Below are 17,549 nucleotides of genomic sequence, written 5' to 3'. Positions count from 1 at the left end.
TTTATTATAAATAGAACTTTTTACTATTGTATTAGATATCCTGGATTGTATTTTTGATCCTGTGATCACATTTTGGGGGCTGGCCGCTCGGCCATGCCTGAACCTTTCACTTATGTATTTTTAACGGTAGAGTTTCTACACTCCATAGATTAAGGTGTGGAGCTCTGTTGTTCCTCATGAATTAATGCAAAGTACTACTATTTTTCTACTCAATTCAACTTATTCTGCTTCTAAGATATTCATTCGTACTTCAACATGAATGTGATAAACGTGACAATCATCATCATTCCCCCTATGAACGCGTGCCTGACAACCACTTCCGTTCTACCTTAGATTGAATGAGTATCTCTTGGATCTCTTAATCGGAATCTTCGTGGTATAAGCTAGATTGATGGCGGCATTCATGATAATCCGGAGAGTCTAAACCTTGTCTGTGGTATTCCGAGTAGGATTCTGGGATTGAATGACTGTGACGAACTTCAAACTCGCGAGTACTGGGCGTAGTGACAGACGCAAAAGGAGGGTGAATCCTATTCCAGTATGATCGAGAACCTCATATGATTAGCCGTGCTGTGACAGAGCATTTGGACCATTTTCACAAGAGGATGGGATGCAGCCATTGACAATGGTGATGCCTCCAGATGATTAGCCATGCAGTGACAGCGCATCGGACCATTTTCTAGAGAGGATCAAAAGTAGCTATTGCCAATGGTGATGTCCTTACATAAAGCCAGCCATGAAAAGGAGTAGGACTGATTGGATGAAGACAGCAGGAAAGCAGAGGTTCAGAGGAACGAAAGCATCTCTATGCGTTTATCTGAAATTCTCATCAATGATTTACATAAGTATTTCTATCCTTATTTTATTATTTATTTTCGAAAACTCCATAACTATTTTATATCTGCCTGACTGAGATTTACAAGATGACCATAGCTTGCTTCATACCAACAATCTCCGTGGGATCGACCCTTACTCACGTAAGGTTTTATTACTTGGACGACCCAGTGCACTTGCCGGTTAGTTGTATCGAAGTTGTGACTGAAAAACAATTTATTAAGACGTGCGTACAGAGTTTTTGGCGCCGTTGCCTGAGATCACAATTTCGTGCACCAAGTTTTTGGCGCCGTTGCCGGGGATTGTTCGAGTTTGGATAACTGACGGTTCATCGTGTTGCTCAGATTAGGTAATTTTCTTATTATTTTGTTTTCAAAAAAAAAAAGAATTTTCAAAAAAAAATCTTTCAAAAATTTCTCATCTGTTTTCGAAAATTATTCTAAAATTTTTAAGAATGAATTCTAGAGTTTCATGAAGTATGTTGAAGCCTGGCTGGCTGTAAAGCCATGTCTAATTCTTTTGGATAGGGGCTTCCAACCATCAGCATAGAGGCAAGTTAATTGGAATGTCAGCTGTGTCATGTCTGAGTTACATACTAAAGCTTGGCTGGCTATTAAGCCATGCCTAACCCTCAGATTGGAGCTTTAGACTAAGAGTACAAGATTCCTGGAATTCATATTAAAAATTTTAGAATCCTTATTTTTCTTTTTTTCAAATAATTTTCGAAAAATCCAAAAAAATTCATAAAATCATAAAAATAAAAAATATTTCATGTTTCTTATTTGAGTCTTGAGTCAAATTGTAATTTTGGTGTCAATTGCATATTCATCTTGCATTTTTCGAAAAATCATGCATTCATAGTGTTCTTCATGATCTTCAAGTTGTTCTTGGTAAGTCTTCTTGTTTGATCTTGATGATTTCTTGTTTTGTGTCTTTTCTTGTTTTTCATATGCATTCTTGCATCCATAGAGTCTAAACATGAAAAATTTTTAAGTTTAGTGTCTTGCATGTTTTCTTTGCATTAAAAATTTTTCAAAAATATGTTCTTGATGTTCATCATGATCTTCATAGTGTTCTTGGTGTTCATCTTGACATTCATAGCATTCTTGCATGCATTCATTGTTTTGATCCATAACTTTCATGCATTGCATCATTTTTCATGTTTTTCTCTCTCATCATAAAAATTCAAAAAAAAAAAATATATCTTCCCCTTTTTCTCTCATAAAATTCGAAAATTTGGATTGACTTTTTCAAAAATTTTTAAAATCTAGTTGTTTTTATGAGTCAAATCAAATTTTCAATTTAAAAATCTTATCTTTTTCAAAATCTTTTTAAAAAATCAAATCTTTCTCATTTTTCTTATTTATTTTCGAAAATTTCAAAAATATTTTTCAAAAATCTTTTTCTTAATTTTATGTCATAATTTTCGAAAATATCATCATCAATTAATGTTTTGATTCAAAAATTTCAAGTTTGTTACTTGCTTGTTAAGAAAGATTCAAACTTTAAGTTCTAGAATCATATCTTGTGATTTCTTGTGAATCAAGTCATTAATTGTGATTTAAAAAAAAATTAAATCTTTTTCAAAACTAATTTCAATCATATCTTTTCAAAAATATCTTTTTATCTTATCTTTTTCAAAATCACATCTTTTTCAAAAATTTGATTTCAAAATATCTTTTCTAACTTCTTATCTTCTTATCTTTTCAAAATTGATTTTCAAATCTTTTTCAACTAACTAATTGATTTTTTTTGTTTCTTATCTTTTTTAAAACTACCTAACTAACTCTCTCTCTCTCTCTCTCTAATTTTCAAAAATATCTTCCCTCTTTTTCAAAAATTCTTTTTAATTAACTAATTATTTAAATTTTTTATTTTAATTTTCGAAAATTACTAACCTTTTTCAAAAAAAAAAAAAAGCTATTTTCGAAAATCCTTCTCTCTCATCAACTAACACTTCTCTTCATCTCACATCTCTGCTCTCCTCACCCTTGTGTTTCTTTCTTTACATTACATTCTTTTCTTCTTCTTTTCTTCTACTCACAAAGGGAACCTCTATACTTGGGCAAAAAGGATCCCTATTATTATTATTTTTCTGTTCCCTCTTTTTCATATGAGCAGGAGCAAGGACAAGGACATTCTTATTGAAGCAGACCCTGAACCTGAAAGGACTCTGAAGAGGAAACTAAGAGAAGCTAAAATACAACAATCCAGAGATAACCTTACAGAAATTTTCGAACAGGAAGAGGAGATGGCAGCCGAAAATAATAATAATGCAAGGAGGATGCTTGGTGACTTTACTGCACCTAATTCCAATTTACATGGAAGAAGCATCTCCATTCCCACCATTGGAGCAAACAATTTTGAGCTGAAACCTCAGCTAGTTTCTCTGATGCAACAAAACTGCAAGTTTCATGGACTTCCATCTGAAGATCCTTTTCAGTTCTTAACTAAATTCTTGCAGATATGTGATACTGTTAAGACTAATGGAGTAGATCCTGAAGTCTACAGGCTCATGCTTTTCCCTTTTGCTGTAAGAGACAGAGCTAGAATATGGTTGGACTATCAACCCAAGGATAGCCTGAACTCTTGGGATAAACTGGTCAAGGCTTTCTTAGCCAAGTTCTTTCCTCCCCAAAAGCTGAGTAAGCTTAGAGTGGATGTTCAAACCTTCAGACAGAAGGAAGGTGAATCCATCTATGAAGCTTGGGAGAGATACAAGCAATTGACCAAAAAGTGTCCTTCTGACATGCTTTCAGAATGGACCATCCTGGATATATTCTATGATGGTTTATCTGAGCTATCAAAGATGTCATTGGATACTTCTGCAGGTAGATCCATTCACCTAAAGAAAACGCCTGCAGAAGCTCAAGAACTTATTGACATGGTTGCTAATAACCAGTTCATGTACACTTCTGAGAGGAATCCTGTGAGTAATGGGACGCCTCAAAAGAAGGGAGTTCTTGAAATTGATACTCTGAATGCCATATTGGCTCAGAACAAAATATTGACTCAGCAAGTCAATATGATTTCTCAGAGTCTGAATGGAATGCAAGCTGCATCCAACAGTACTCAAGAGGCATCTTCTGAAGAAGAAGCTTATGATCCTGAGAACCCTGCAATCGCAGAGGTGAATTACATGGGTGAACCATATGAAAACACCTATAACCCCTCATGGATAAATCACCCAAATCTCTCATGGAAGGATCAAAAGCCTCAACAAGGCTTTAATAATGGTGGAAGAAACAGGTTTAGCAATAGCAAGCCTTTTCCATCATCCACTCAGCAACAGACAGAGAATTCTGAGCAAAATAATTCTAATTTATCAAACTTAGTCTCTGATCTATCTAAGGCCACTGTGAGTTTCATGAATGAAACAAGGTCCTCCATTAGAAATTTGGAAGCACAAGTGGGCCAGCTGAGTAAAAGAGTCACTGAAATCCCTCCTAGTACTCTCCCAAGCAATACAGAAGAAAATCCAAAAGGAGAGTGCAAGGCCATTGAAATGACCATCATGGCCGAAACCACAAAAGAAGAGGAGGACGTGAATCCCAAGGAGGAAGACCTCCTGGGACATCCAGTGATCAATAAGGAGCTTCTCTCTGAGGAACCAAAGGAATCTGAGACTCATCTAGAGACCATAGAGATTCCATTGAACCTCCTTATGCCATTCATGAGCTCTGATGAGTATTCTTCTTCTGAAGAAAATGAGGATACTACTGAAGAGCAAGTTACCAAGTACCTTTGGTGCAATCATGAAGCTGAATGCCAAATTATTTGGTTTTGAGACTTGGGAAGATGAATCTCCCTTGTTCACCAATGAACTAAGTGATCTGGATCAAGTGAGATTGCCTCAGAAGAAACAGGATCCTGGAAAGTTCCTAATACCTTGTACCATAGGCACCATGACCTTTGAGAAGGCTCTGTGTGACCTTGGTTCAGGGATAAACCTCATGCCCCTCTCTGTAATAGAGAAATTAGGAATCTTTGGGGTGCAAGCTTCTAAAATCTCATTAGAGATGGCAGACAATTCAAGAAAATAGGCTTATGGACAAGTAGAGGACGTGTTAGTAAAGGTTGAAGGCCTTTACATCCCTGCTGATTTCATAGTCCTAGATACTGGGAAGGATGAGGATGAATCCATCATCCTTGGAAGACCTTTCCTAGCCATAGCAAGAGCTGTGATTGATGTTGACAGAGGCAAACAAGTCCTTCAATTGAATGAGGACTCCCTTGTGTTAAAAACTCAAGGTCATCCTTCTGTAAACATGGAAAAGAGGCACAACAAGCTTCTCTCAAAACAGAGTCAACCAGAGCCCCCACAGTCAAACTCTAAGTTTGGTGTTGGGAGGCCACAACCAAACTCTAAGTTTGGTGTTGAACTCCCATATCCAAACTCTAAGTTTGGTGTTGGGGAGTCTCAACAATGCTCTGAACATCTGTGAGGCTCCATGAGATCCCACTGTCAAGCTATTGATATTAAAGAAGCGCTTGTTGGGAGGCAACCCAATTTTTATTTATCTAATTTTTATTTTCATTATTTTTCATGTTTTATTAGGTTCATGATCATGTGGAGTCACAAAATAAATATAAAAATTGAAAACGGAATCAAAAATAGCAGAAGAAAAATCACACCTTGGAGGAAGACCTTACTGGCGTTTAAACGCCAGTAAGAAGCATCTGGCTGGCATTCAACGCCAGAACAGAGCATGGTTCTGGCGCTGAACGCCCAAAATGGGCAGCATCTGGGCGTTTGAACGCCAGAATTGCACCCTGGAGAAGAGTTGGCACTGAACGCCCAGAACAAGCATGGTTCTGGCGTTCAACGCCAGAAATGGGCAACAAATGGTCGTTCAACGCCCAGAACAAGCACCAATCTGGCGCTGAACGCCCAGAGTTGTGTGCAAGGGTATATTGCATGCCTAATTTGGTGCAAGGTTGTAAATCCTTGAACACCTCAGGATCTGTGGACCCCACAGGATCACCTCAGGATCTGTGGACCCCACAGGATCCCCACCTACCTCCACTCACTTCTTTTCACCCCTCTTTCACACAATCTCATAAACACTCTTCCCCAAAACTCTTCACCAATCACCTCAATCTCTCTTCCCTATCACCACTTCACCACTCACATCCATCCACTCTTCCCCATAAACCTACCTCATAAACCCCACCAACCTTCAAAATTCAAAATCAATTTCCCACCCAAAACCCACCCTTATGACCGAACCTTACCCCCCTCTCCCTTCCCTATATAAAGCCCTCCATTATTCCTCATTTTCACACAACACAACCCTCTCTTCCCCTTCTTGGCCGAAACACCTCTCTCTCTCTCCCTCTTCTCCATTTCTTCTTCTTCTTCATCTATTCTTTCTTCTCTTGCTCGAGGGCGAGCAATATTCTAAGTTTGGTGTGGTAAAAGCATAAGCTTTTTGTTTTTCCATTACCATTGATGGCACCCAAGACCGGAGAATCCTCTAGAAAGGGAAAGGGAAGATAAAAGCTTCCACCTCCGAGTCATGGGAGATGGAAAGATTCATCTCCAAAGCTCATCAAGACCACTTCTATAATGTTGTGACCAAGAAGAAGGTGATCCCCAAGGTCCCTTTCAAGCTCAAAATAAATGAGTATCCGGAGATCCGACATGAAATCCAAAGAAGAGGTTGGGAAGTTCTAACAAACCCCATCCAACAAGTCGGCATCCTAATGGTTCAAGAGTTCTATGCCAATGCATGGATCACTAGGAACCATGATCAAAGTAAGAACCCAAACCCAAAGAATTATCTCACCATGGTTTGGGGGAAATACTTAGATTTTAGTCTGGAAAATGTGAGGTTGGCGTTCAACTTGCCTATGATGCAAGGAGATGCACGCCCTTACACTAGAAGGGTCAACTTTAATCAAAGGTTGGACCAAGTCCTCATGGACATATGTGTGGAAGGATCTCAATGGAAGATTGACTCCAAAGGCAAGCCGGTTCAACTCAGAAGACTGGACCTCAAGCCTGTGGCTAGAGGATGGTTAGAGTTCATCCAACGCTCCATCATCCCCACTAGCAACCGATCTAAAATTACTGTGGATCGGGCCATCATGATCCATAGCATCATGATTGGAGAGGAAGTAGAAGTTCATGAAGTCATCTCCCTTGAACTCTACAAAATAGCCGAAAAGCCCTCTCCTGGGGCAAGGCTAGCTTTTCCTCATCTTATTTGCCACCTATGTTACTCAGCTGGAGCTTCCATAGAAGGAAACATTCCCATTGAGGAAGAGAAGCCCATCACTAAGAAAAGGATGGAGCAAGCAAGAGAGCCCATTCATGGATCTCAAGAGACGTATGAAGCTCATCACCATGAGATCCCGGAGATGCCTCAAATGCATTTTCCTCCACAAAACTATTGGGAGCAAATCAACACCTCCCTAGGAGAATTAAGTTCCAACATGGGACAATTAAGGGTGGAACATCAAGAGCACTCCATCATCCTTCATGAAATTAGAGAAGATCAAAAAGCAATGAGGGAGGAGCAACAAAGACAAGGAAGAGACATAGAAGAGCTCAAGGACATCATTGGTTCCTCAAGAAGGAAATGCCACCATCACTAAGGTGGACTCATTCCTTGTTCTTACATTCTCTGTTTTTCATTTTCTCTATGTTAAGTGCTTATCTATGTTTGTGTCTTATTACATGATCATTAGTAGTTAGTAACTATGTCTTAAAGTTATGAATGTCTTATGAATCCATGACCTCTCTTAAAGGAAAAATGTTTTAATTACAAAAGAACAAGAAGTACATGAGTTTCGAATTTATCCTTGAACTTAGTTTAATTATTTTGATGTGGTGACAATACTTTTTGTTTTCTGAATGAATGCTTGAACAGTGCATATGTCTTTTGAAGTTGTTGTTTAAGAATGTTAAATATGTTGGCTCTTGAAAGAATGATGACAAGGAGACATGTTATTTGATAATCTGAAAAATCATAAAAATGATTCTTGAAGCAAGAAAAAGCAGCAAAGAACAAAGCTTGCAGAAAAAAAAATAGAAAGAAAAAGAGAGCAAAAGCAAGCAGAAAAAGCCAAAAGCTCTTAAAACCAAAAGGCAAGAGCAAAAAGCCAATAACCCTTAAAACCAAAAGGCAAGGGTAAATAAAAAGGATCCCAAGGCTTTGAGCATCAGTGGATAGGAGGGCCTAAAGGAATAAAATCCTGGCCTAAGCGGCTAAACCAAGCTGTCCCTAACCATGTGCTTGTGGCGTGAAGGTGTCAAGTAAAAACTTGAGACTGAGCGGTTAAAGTCAAGGTCCAAAGCAAAAGAAGAGTGTGCTTAAGAACCCTGGACACCTCTAATTGGGGACTTTAGCAAAGCTGAGTCACAATCTGAAAAGGTTCACCCAGTTATGTGTCTATAGCATTTATGTATCCGGTGGTAATACTGGAAAACAAAGTGCTTAGGGCCACGGCCAAGACTCATAAAATAGCTGTGTTCAAGAATCATCATACTGAACTAGGAGAATCAATAACACTATCTGAACTCTGAGTTCCTATAGATGCCAATCATTCTGAACCTCAATGGATAAAGTGAGATGCCAAAACTATTCAAGAGGCAAAAAGCTACAAGTCCCGCTCATCTGTTGGAGCTATGTTTCATTGATAGTTTGGAATTTATAGTGTATTCTCTTCTTTTTATCCTATTTGATTTTCAGTTGCTTGGGGACAAGCAACAATTTAAGTTTGGTGTTGTGCAAAAACTTGGTGCACGAAATTGTGATCTCAGGCAACGGCGCCAAAAACTCTGTACGCACGTCTTAATAAATTATTTTTCAATCACAACTTCGATACAACTAACCAGCAAGTGCACTGGGTCGTCCAAGTAATAAAACCTTACGTGAGTAAGGGTCGATCCCACGGAGATTGTTGGTATGAAGCAAGCTATGGTTATCTTGTAAATCTCGGTCAGGCGGATATAAAATAGTTATGGAGTTTTCGAAAATAAATAATAAAATAAGGATAGAAATACTTATGTAAATCATTGGTGAGAATTTCAGATAAATGCATAGAGATGCTTTTGTTCCTCTGAACCTCTGCTTTCCTGCTGTCTTCATCCAATCAGTCCTACTCCTTTCCATGGCTGGCTTTATGTAAGGACATCACCATTGGCAATAGCTACTTTTGATCCTCTCTAGAAAATGGTCTGATGCGCTGTCACTGCATGGCTAATCGTCTGGAGGCATCACCATTGTCAATGGCTGCATCCCATCCTCTTGTGAAAATGGTCCAAATGCTCTGTCACAGCACGGCTAATCATCTGAGGTTCTCGATCATACTGGAATAGGATTCACCCTCCTTTTGCGTCTGTCACTACGCCCAGTACTCGGGAGTTTGAAGTTCGTCACAGTCATTCAATCCCAGAATCCTACTCGGAATACCATAGACAAGGTTTAGACTTTCCGGATTCTCATGAATACCGCCATCAATCTAGCTTATACCACGAAGTTTTCGATTAAGAGATCCAAGAGATACTCATTCAATCTAGGATAGAACGGAAGTGGTTGTCAAGCACGCGTTCATAGGGAATGATGATGATTGTCACGTTCATCACATTCATGTTGAAGTGCGAATGAATATCTTAGAAGCGGAATAAGTTGAATTGAATAGAAAAATAGTAGTACTTTGCATTAATTCATGAGGAACAGCAGAGCTCCACACCTTAATCTATGGAGTGTAGAAACTCTACCGTTAAAAATACATAAGTGAAAGGTTCAGGCATGGCCGAGAGCCCAGCCCCCAAAACGTGATCACAGGATCAAAAATACAATCCAGGATGTCTAATACAATAGTAAAAAGTTCTATTTATAATAAACTAGCTACTATGGTTTACAGAAGTAAGTAATTGATGCATAAATCCACTTCCGGGGCCCACTTGGTGTGTGCTTGGGCTGAGCTTGAATGTTACACGTGCAGAGGCTCTTTCTGGAGTTGAACGCCAGGTTGTAACATGTTTCTGGCGTTCAACTCTGGTTTGTGACGTGTTTCTGGCGTTTAACTCCAGACAGCAGCGTAGAACTGGCGTTCAACGCCCTTTTACGTCATTTAAACTCGGCCAAAGTATGAACTACTATATATTGCTGGAAAGCCCTGGATGTCTACTTTCCAACGCAATTGGAAGCGCGCCATTTTGAGTTTTGTAGCTCCAGAAAATCTACTTTGAGTGCAAGGAGGTCAGAATCCAATAGCATCTGCAGTCCTTCTTCTACCTCTGAATCTGATTTTTGCTCAAGTCCCTCAATTTCAGCCAGAAAATACCTGAAATCACAGAAAAACACACAAACTCATAGTAAAGTCCAGAAATGTGAATTTAACATAAAAACTAATGAAAACATCCCTAAAAGTAACTAGATTCTACTAAAAACATACTAAAAACAATGCCAAAAAGCGTATAAATTATCCGCTCATCAACACACCTGGAGCCTTGTCACTTGCTTTAACTTGCTCGAAGGCTTTATGTGCCTAGTTTGGGACTTCGGAAGCTATTGGAATTTCAAACATTGGTGGTGATTCCTAGACGAGTTCAAGCACAAGCCACCATAACAAGGGCTCACCAGATGTCTAACTTAAGGACTTTAACTAAAAGTGCTGGGTGGGAGACAATCCACCACGGTATGATCGATCTTTTTCAATCTTAGTTTTATTTTATTTTGTGTTCTTCTTAGTTTTATTTTATCCTATTTTTATTAGTGCTCATTCATCATGTCTGCAACAGCATCTGCATTCTGCATTCTGTATAAAAAAAAGAAAAAAAGCTGACCCATGCGTGTGCGTAGGCCACGCGTAGGCGTCGATATCAATTCGGCGTTTCAATCCAACGAACAGAAAGTTATGATGGAATCGGGCGACTGGTGTGTAAAACGCATAATTTGGCCCACGCGTACGCGTCCCCGACGCGTACGCGTCACTTTCATTTTTAGCAAACCACGCGTGGGCGTGCGCAACGCGCACGCGTCGCATGCAACATTTTGGCCCCTTCAATCTGAATAGAGAGTTGCGCCAAAATGACGCTGGAATTGTGCGTTTAGCACAATTTTGGTCGACGCGTACGCGTCATCTTCATTTACCCCCATTCACGAGTTCGCGTCCACGACACGTACGCGTCGATGCATTTTTGCCTCATCCACGCTCACGCGTGATCCACGCGTACACGTGGATTCGATTTCATTAACCCCCTGACGCAAGAACCCTAGCTCACTCGCGTGCCTCTTCTCCCTCAACGTTCTAATTTCTCCCTTAGGAGTCCATTAGGTTTATGAGCTTTGATTGGGATGCTGTGAGGCGCACCATAGCCATTGATCCTGCTGTTCCCTGGGCTATGGGTAAGTCAAAGGTAACTCCAAAGGGCATCAAGATTATCTATCTTAATGATGAGGCTAGGCTATGGTAGCAAATACTGAGTAACTATCTTATGCCTAGCACTCACGAGTCAGAGGTTCCGGCTACTATGATCATTCTCATTTGGTGCGTTATGGAAGGCAAGGAACTATACCTTCCACGGTTCATCAGGAAGTACAAGGCTAGGGTTCATGTTTGAGGCACCCTGCCATTTCCCTATCTGATTACCCAGATGGCCCGCCGAGCTGAGGTGCCTTGGGAGTTTGAGGATGAGAAGCCACCGGCTGCCGACTGCAAAAAGATTATTCCACATGGCAAGCGGTTCGAAGCTATGGGCCACATACCACCTTCTCTTACTGCCTCTCCTGACGTGGCCACTTCCGCATCCCCCGCACCTTCATCCGCCTCTCAGCCTGTCTACTATCTAGTGCACCGCCTCTTCGAGCGCATTGATCAGATGGAGCGCTACACTCAGCGGCATATTGAGCAGTTTGAGCGTCGTCTGAAGCTAATGATAAGGACTGGGCATACTGACATCCCCTCCGAGCCTGACACACCATCGGAGCACTCTGAGGAGGAGGAGGAGGATGCGCATGAGGAGGATGCACAGGAGGCAGACCAACAGCAGGCACAGCACGAGGAGCCCCAGCTTGAGCAGCCCACAGAGCCAGCAGCACACCCTTCAGGAGGCGATGCTCCTTCACACCCGGCTTGACTAGAGCATCGAGGACGATGCTATGATATAAGTGTGGGGAGGTCGTCATCTCTGGTGGATTTTATTTTGGTGAACTATTTTAGACTTTTTATCCTATTTTTTGCTTTATTTTGTACTTTGCTTTATTTTCTTTTATTTTATTTTTCTTTTAGTGCTTGCACATTTCTATTTTATTGCACTCTTGTTTATATTTACTTAGTTGTATTTTGCACTTTGGGCTGTATATATCTTAGATATTTAGCTTGAATTGCACTTTTAGTCTATTAGTTGTGATATGGAAAAATGTGGATTATTGAGCTTAGTTTACCCTTTTAGCATATGAGAAATTGATTTGATTGAAAATAGCGAGTAAACTAAAAACTTCTAGTTTTCATAATCACAACATTTTATTTAGTATATATATATATAATAAATGTTGGTCAATTGATGACATTTTCAAGAAATATATTTATTTTTAGAAAAGGCATTTAAGATTCACATTGATTTGAGTTAACACCTTTTGGTAACTTGCATGATATATATGTAATTGGAATATGGTTTTTGAGTCAAAGAACACACAATCCGTGAGTTTTTTAGCTTAATTACATGGTTACATTATTTAACCATCATATTTTATTCTTGTGTATTTTTTTCACTATGATTGCAGACTTTGCTTTGTTTCATTCTATATGTCCATTGTTTAGTGTATTTACATGCTTGCATATGATTGAGGCCATCATTTGTCATTAGCTCACTTATCCCAAATAGCCTACCCTTTCAATCAACCTTGTTTGCCACTTTGAGCCTTTCTAATCCCCATTTATTCTGTATTTTACCACATCACTTGCCTTAAGCGAAAAAATAAATTAATTACCCCAAATTGAATCTTCGGTTAGCTTAAGTTAGAGATTGTGTGTCAATTAAGTGTGGAGAACTGTGGGAACTTAGGTTGATGAAAGTGTACAGTGTTTCATTGACAAAATATTGGGAATTTGGGTACCTACTCATGTGAGACTAGAAAAATAAAATATCCATGTGCATTGATATGTTATGTTTACTTTTATATTTTTAATCAAAAAAAAATATTCAAACAAATAAGTAATTAAATAAGGGGACAAAAATATTCAATGCATATGTGATAAAATTAAGAAAAATTTGGTACATGAGTATGTGATGCAAAAGTGGGAATTATGGGTAGCTAGGCATGATCTTAGAAGTACATAGAGTGTGTGTGTGTTAGGTGAGAGCTTAGATTAGTCAAAGATTCAATTTACAGCTCACTTGGCCATACATATATCCTCACCTTTACCGTAGCCCCATTACAACCTTGAAAAGACCTCATGATGTTTGCATTTGTACACTTAATATTTGTTGACTGGTTAGATGAAAAACAAAGTTTTAGAAAGCATGATTAGGAAAGAGTTGAGTTGTTTAAACCCCAAACACTTGAGTGATTAGAGTACATGTACAATTCCAATGAGGGTTCAATGGCTCATTTCCATATGTCCATAATTGATCATTGCTTGTCTTGCACTCTTTTGATTAACTCAAACTCAATTGTGAATGTGTTTTGATATGATTGATTTAGTCCTTAATTGTGTATATATGATTTCTTGGAAATTTGACTCAATTCGATCACATGTATGCTTATATATACAGATAGATAGTAATTAGAATAGCATGATGCATGTAGGTAGCTTGCATTTAGATAGGTTGCATTGTATAAGTTCCACCATTCTGCCTTCACTCTTTTGATTCTCTTAAGCTTAGCATGAGGACATGCTAATATTTAAGTGTGGGGAGATTGATAAACTACTATTTTATTGTTTATCTTGTGCTAATTTGAGTGATTTTTATCAATTCTTTACTCACTTATTCATATAATTTGCATGGTTTTACAAATTCTTCCTAATTCTATGAGGTAGTTGAAAACATGTTTCCTAGGCCTTTAAACTGTCAATTTTAACTATCCTTTATTACCATTCGATTCTGTGATTTGTGTGTTAAGTGGTTTCAGGCTCTATAGGGCAGGAATGGCTCGGAGGATGGAAAGGAAACATGCAAAAGTGGAAGGAACGTGAAAAATGAAGTTTTGAGAAGCTGGCAGCGACGCGCACGCATGGGTGACGCGCACGCGTGCCTAGCGCAGAAGACAAACGACGCATACGCATGACTGACGCGTACGCGTGACAAGGAATTTCGCCAAATGACGCGCACGCGTGACCTACGCGTATGCGTGACATGCGCCACGTGCAGAAAGCTGCAGAAAGCGCTGGGGACGATTTCTGGGCTCCTTTTTGGCCCAATTTTAAGTCCGAGAACATAGAATAGAGGCTGCAGAATAAGGGAATCATTCATTCATTCATCAATTCACAACAATTTAGGTTTTAGATGTAGTTTCTAGAGAGAGAGGCTCTCTCCTCTCTCTAGGTTAGGATTTTAAGTTTAGTTTAGCTTTTCTTAATTTGGGAATTCTACTTTGCTTTAATTAAGTTCTCTTCTACTCTTATTTGTTCTAGTTGTTTAGTTTATCTATTCCTCTTGTTGATTTATTTATTTCTCCAATTTTGTTTATGAACTCTTCATGTTAGATTTGATTTTCCCTTATTAATGCAATTTGAGATATTTCATGTTTATTGCTTTTTCCTTTATTTGTTATCATTGATCTTACAATTGTTGGCTTTAGATCTTATATTCTATTATTACTTTTCTGTGCTTTTATTTTGTGCCTACCAAGTGTTTGATAAAATGCTTGGAAGGATGTTAGAGTAGGATTTTATGTTCTTGGCTTGGGATGATAACTTAGGAACTCTTGAGTTACTAATGTCCAAGTAATTGATGATTGGAGCCATTAACTCTAGTTCTCACTGATTGAATTGGTGGAGAGTTAGGATTTATGGACTTGGATTGATATAGCTCATTTAACTTTCATTTACTACTAGTTAAAGGATGATTTAATGAGGTTGATCCTTGCCAATTCTCATGTTGTAGTTAGTGATAAGATAGAGATCCTTAACCACCAAATCTTGCCAAGACCTTTTTATCATTTGATTTTCATTGCAATTTACTTTTCTTGTTCCTTGTTCCAAAAACCAAAAAAATATATATATATATACTCTCCCATAACCAATAATAAATACACCTCCCTGCAATTTTTTGAGAAATGACCCGAGGTTTAAATACTTCATTTTATTTTTATTGGGTTTGCTTAAGTGACAACCACATTTCTATATGAAAGGATTCTTTGTTGGTTTAGAAACTATACTAGCAACGAAAATTTATTGTGAATTCTTTACTAGTAAAAATCCATTCGTCAGGGTCTTTTGAGATTGGGGAGAGGAGTAAGTGGTGTTTTTGGAGAATGAGAAAGATGAGGAACAGGAATGGCGGTGGAAGAAGAAATAGCTTGTCAGTCATCCACGATATTGCCATTTCGCAGATGCAGGGACTGAGAAATGGCTTGTCAGTCATCGAAATCTGCCCTCCTTCTATCTCTGTCATGTCAGTCCCAACTCGCATGCGCTACCCGAACAATGTAGGCTGATTCCAATTCGCATGCGGTAACCCTGAGTCAGTCATGCGGATTTTGATCAAGCTTTTGAGAGATGCGTATATAGGGAATTATTACATTTTTCATGCACATTTAAATAAAAAAGCCGCGACTCAATGAGTGCGGTGGATTATATATAAAAAGTTATTTCTGAATTATTAAATGCAGGGTAATTGATTAACTCCTAGTAAAAAGAACTTGGATTGGCACCATTTTCTCATTTTAGAGGCCATTTTAAAAGCCAAAATATTAGCTTATTGTGACTAATGAAATGAAGGATCCTACATTTATGCATCTATGATAAATTGAATGAAGACCAAAACAACAATAAATACCTTGTAGAACTTCATCAATAACATTTACTATAGGACCACTATCTTAGATCAATTGTTATTGTATTCTTACTTGTTTTCAAGTCTAGCAAACAAACATGTCTAGTGCACAACAAAACTTCAATGCAGGCCAAGCTCAGGTTAACCACAAACTTAAATTTCGTGATTTTCTTCTTTTTTGAGGGTATCCTGTTGCATACTGTGGATATAATGTTAGAGAGACCATCCCATGTGCTAGTTAATTAATCTTCATTTGTTTTATTAGGCCAAAACTGAAGCAAACTTTCAAGCCGCTAAAGATTCAGCTTCGGCAGCTGCAGATAGGGCTAAAGCAGCTTACAACACAACAGGACAGGCTCGTGAAGAAAACAAGGAGGAAGCTACTGGTTTACTCCAACAGGTTACTATGAAATTCTAAAAAAGAAAACTGGACGATTAAAAATTATAGTTATGGTCAAAATCACAATTGACAACTAAGTAAATAATTGTGACACATAATGAACCAATGATATATCGTCAGCAAAATTATATGGTGTCTACACAATTTGTGCCTAATTTGTCTAACAGGTGAGAGGTGAAAGAATGGATTCCACCATTTATATATGTCTCAAGTAGTTGAAAATTTAGGCATGTGAGAAGACACTGTATAATTAATTGTGTCAAATCACATTTGAATTTTTCAAGTAAACAAATCTTTTAATGAAAATAGAGAAGAATTAATTGTTGGACCATTTTATCACATCTATTTTTGTGGGACTGTGAAAGATTTTCTTTTTTGCAATTTTCTGTTGGTGCCAAACTTATTTAAGGATCATTTTTTTAGTATACTCTTTTGTGATATAGAAAATTGTGAAAAAAAACAGCGCAGTTGAAATAATTATAGTCACAATTGCAGTTACAGTAATTCATCATTTAAAATCATGCAATGGAATAATTATTTCATCTCTTATATTTATTTTGGTACAAAATGATTTGTTGTTGAAACTATATGTTCTTACTGCAGACTGGGGAGCAAGTGAAGAACATGGCTCAAGGTGCTGTGGACACTGTGAAGCACACACTTGGGATGGATAAAAACTGAAAGGATCCCATTTGATTGTTTTAGATAGTTTCTTTCAAATGGAAAATACTTTTATACATCATACATAACCCTTTTTAACGAAATATTGTGTTTAACTAGTTGGCTAGATAAATATTTCAAATTGATGTGGTACTAAGTTATGGAAAGTTAGTTCCTGTTGGAATGATTGTGTTATTTTTTTTTTGGCTTAAATTAATGATGAAGTTTCCGCAATTACCTAGCATTCAGTCATATACTTTGTGTGTATTTTGTTGTAAAGGAAAAAAATAAATGTAGAAATAAAATAGAAGAAAGATTAAAGAATTTTATCACTAATATTTCTTTAATATGTATATCTCATTATACTTGAGATTTATAATACACTGTTTATAATAATATATTGTCTATAATAATATACTCATGATAATTATATGGCACTTGTAATCTCTCTGCATATACTAAATGCCTCTTGATTTTGCTTGTTCTACGTTATGCACTTTTTGAATAATTTCATAGCATATTCGTATAGGCAAAATTTTCATCGGGGGCTTTCTAAATATTGGTGTAAGGATGGTTCCTAGTGATGAATCTACGTGTACGAAACCGCCAATTGAGAGAGATCTACTTAGTTTCATAACACTCCTTATACGTGTTAGATAAAGTTATGCCTCAATAAAATTATACTAAATAAAATTTTAAAGG

General features: G+C 37.9%; 1 protein-coding gene and 1 non-coding gene across 2 annotated transcripts; one reads left to right on the top strand and one right to left on the bottom strand.

Moving 5' to 3' along the window:
• Positions 1-3,481: 3,481 nt before the first annotated feature.
• On the bottom strand, positions 3,482-3,589 carry LOC148573978 (small nucleolar RNA R71). Its single transcript, XR_015906684.1, has one exon. It is a non-coding gene; the product is annotated as a small nucleolar RNA R71 (small nucleolar RNA).
• Positions 3,590-15,885: 12,296 nt separating this feature from the next.
• On the top strand, positions 15,886-16,868 carry LOC107627220 (uncharacterized). The gene is made up of 3 exons (XM_016330073.3): positions 15,886-15,927; positions 16,053-16,187; positions 16,791-16,868. Exons 1-3 carry the CDS (start codon positions 15,886-15,888, stop codon positions 16,866-16,868), a joined length of 255 nt encoding a protein of 84 aa, XP_016185559.1.
• Positions 16,869-17,549: the final 681 nt, after the last annotated feature.

This window comes from Arachis ipaensis, chromosome B2, assembly GCF_059453495.1.
Source record: "Arachis ipaensis isolate K30076 ecotype BB chromosome B2, ASM5945349v1, whole genome shotgun sequence".
Taxonomy (NCBI): domain Eukaryota; kingdom Viridiplantae; phylum Streptophyta; class Magnoliopsida; order Fabales; family Fabaceae; genus Arachis; species Arachis ipaensis.
Note: the sequence above shows the minus strand (reverse complement) of the source record. Positions and strands in the feature narration are given on the sequence as shown.

What these genes read in the sequence shown, in the direction of transcription:
- LOC107627220 (XM_016330073.3), top strand. Translation starts at nt 15,886, where the DNA reads ATGTCTAGTGCACAACAAAACTTCAATGCAGGCCAAGCTCAG. An exon ending in TCAATGCAGGCCAAGCTCAG is followed by an intron (nt 15,928 to 16,052) that starts GTTAACCACAAA and finishes TTGTTTTATTAG; the next exon opens with GCCAAAACTGAAGCAAACTT. An exon ending in CTACTGGTTTACTCCAACAG is followed by an intron (nt 16,188 to 16,790) that starts GTTACTATGAAA and finishes TTCTTACTGCAG; the next exon opens with ACTGGGGAGCAAGTGAAGAA.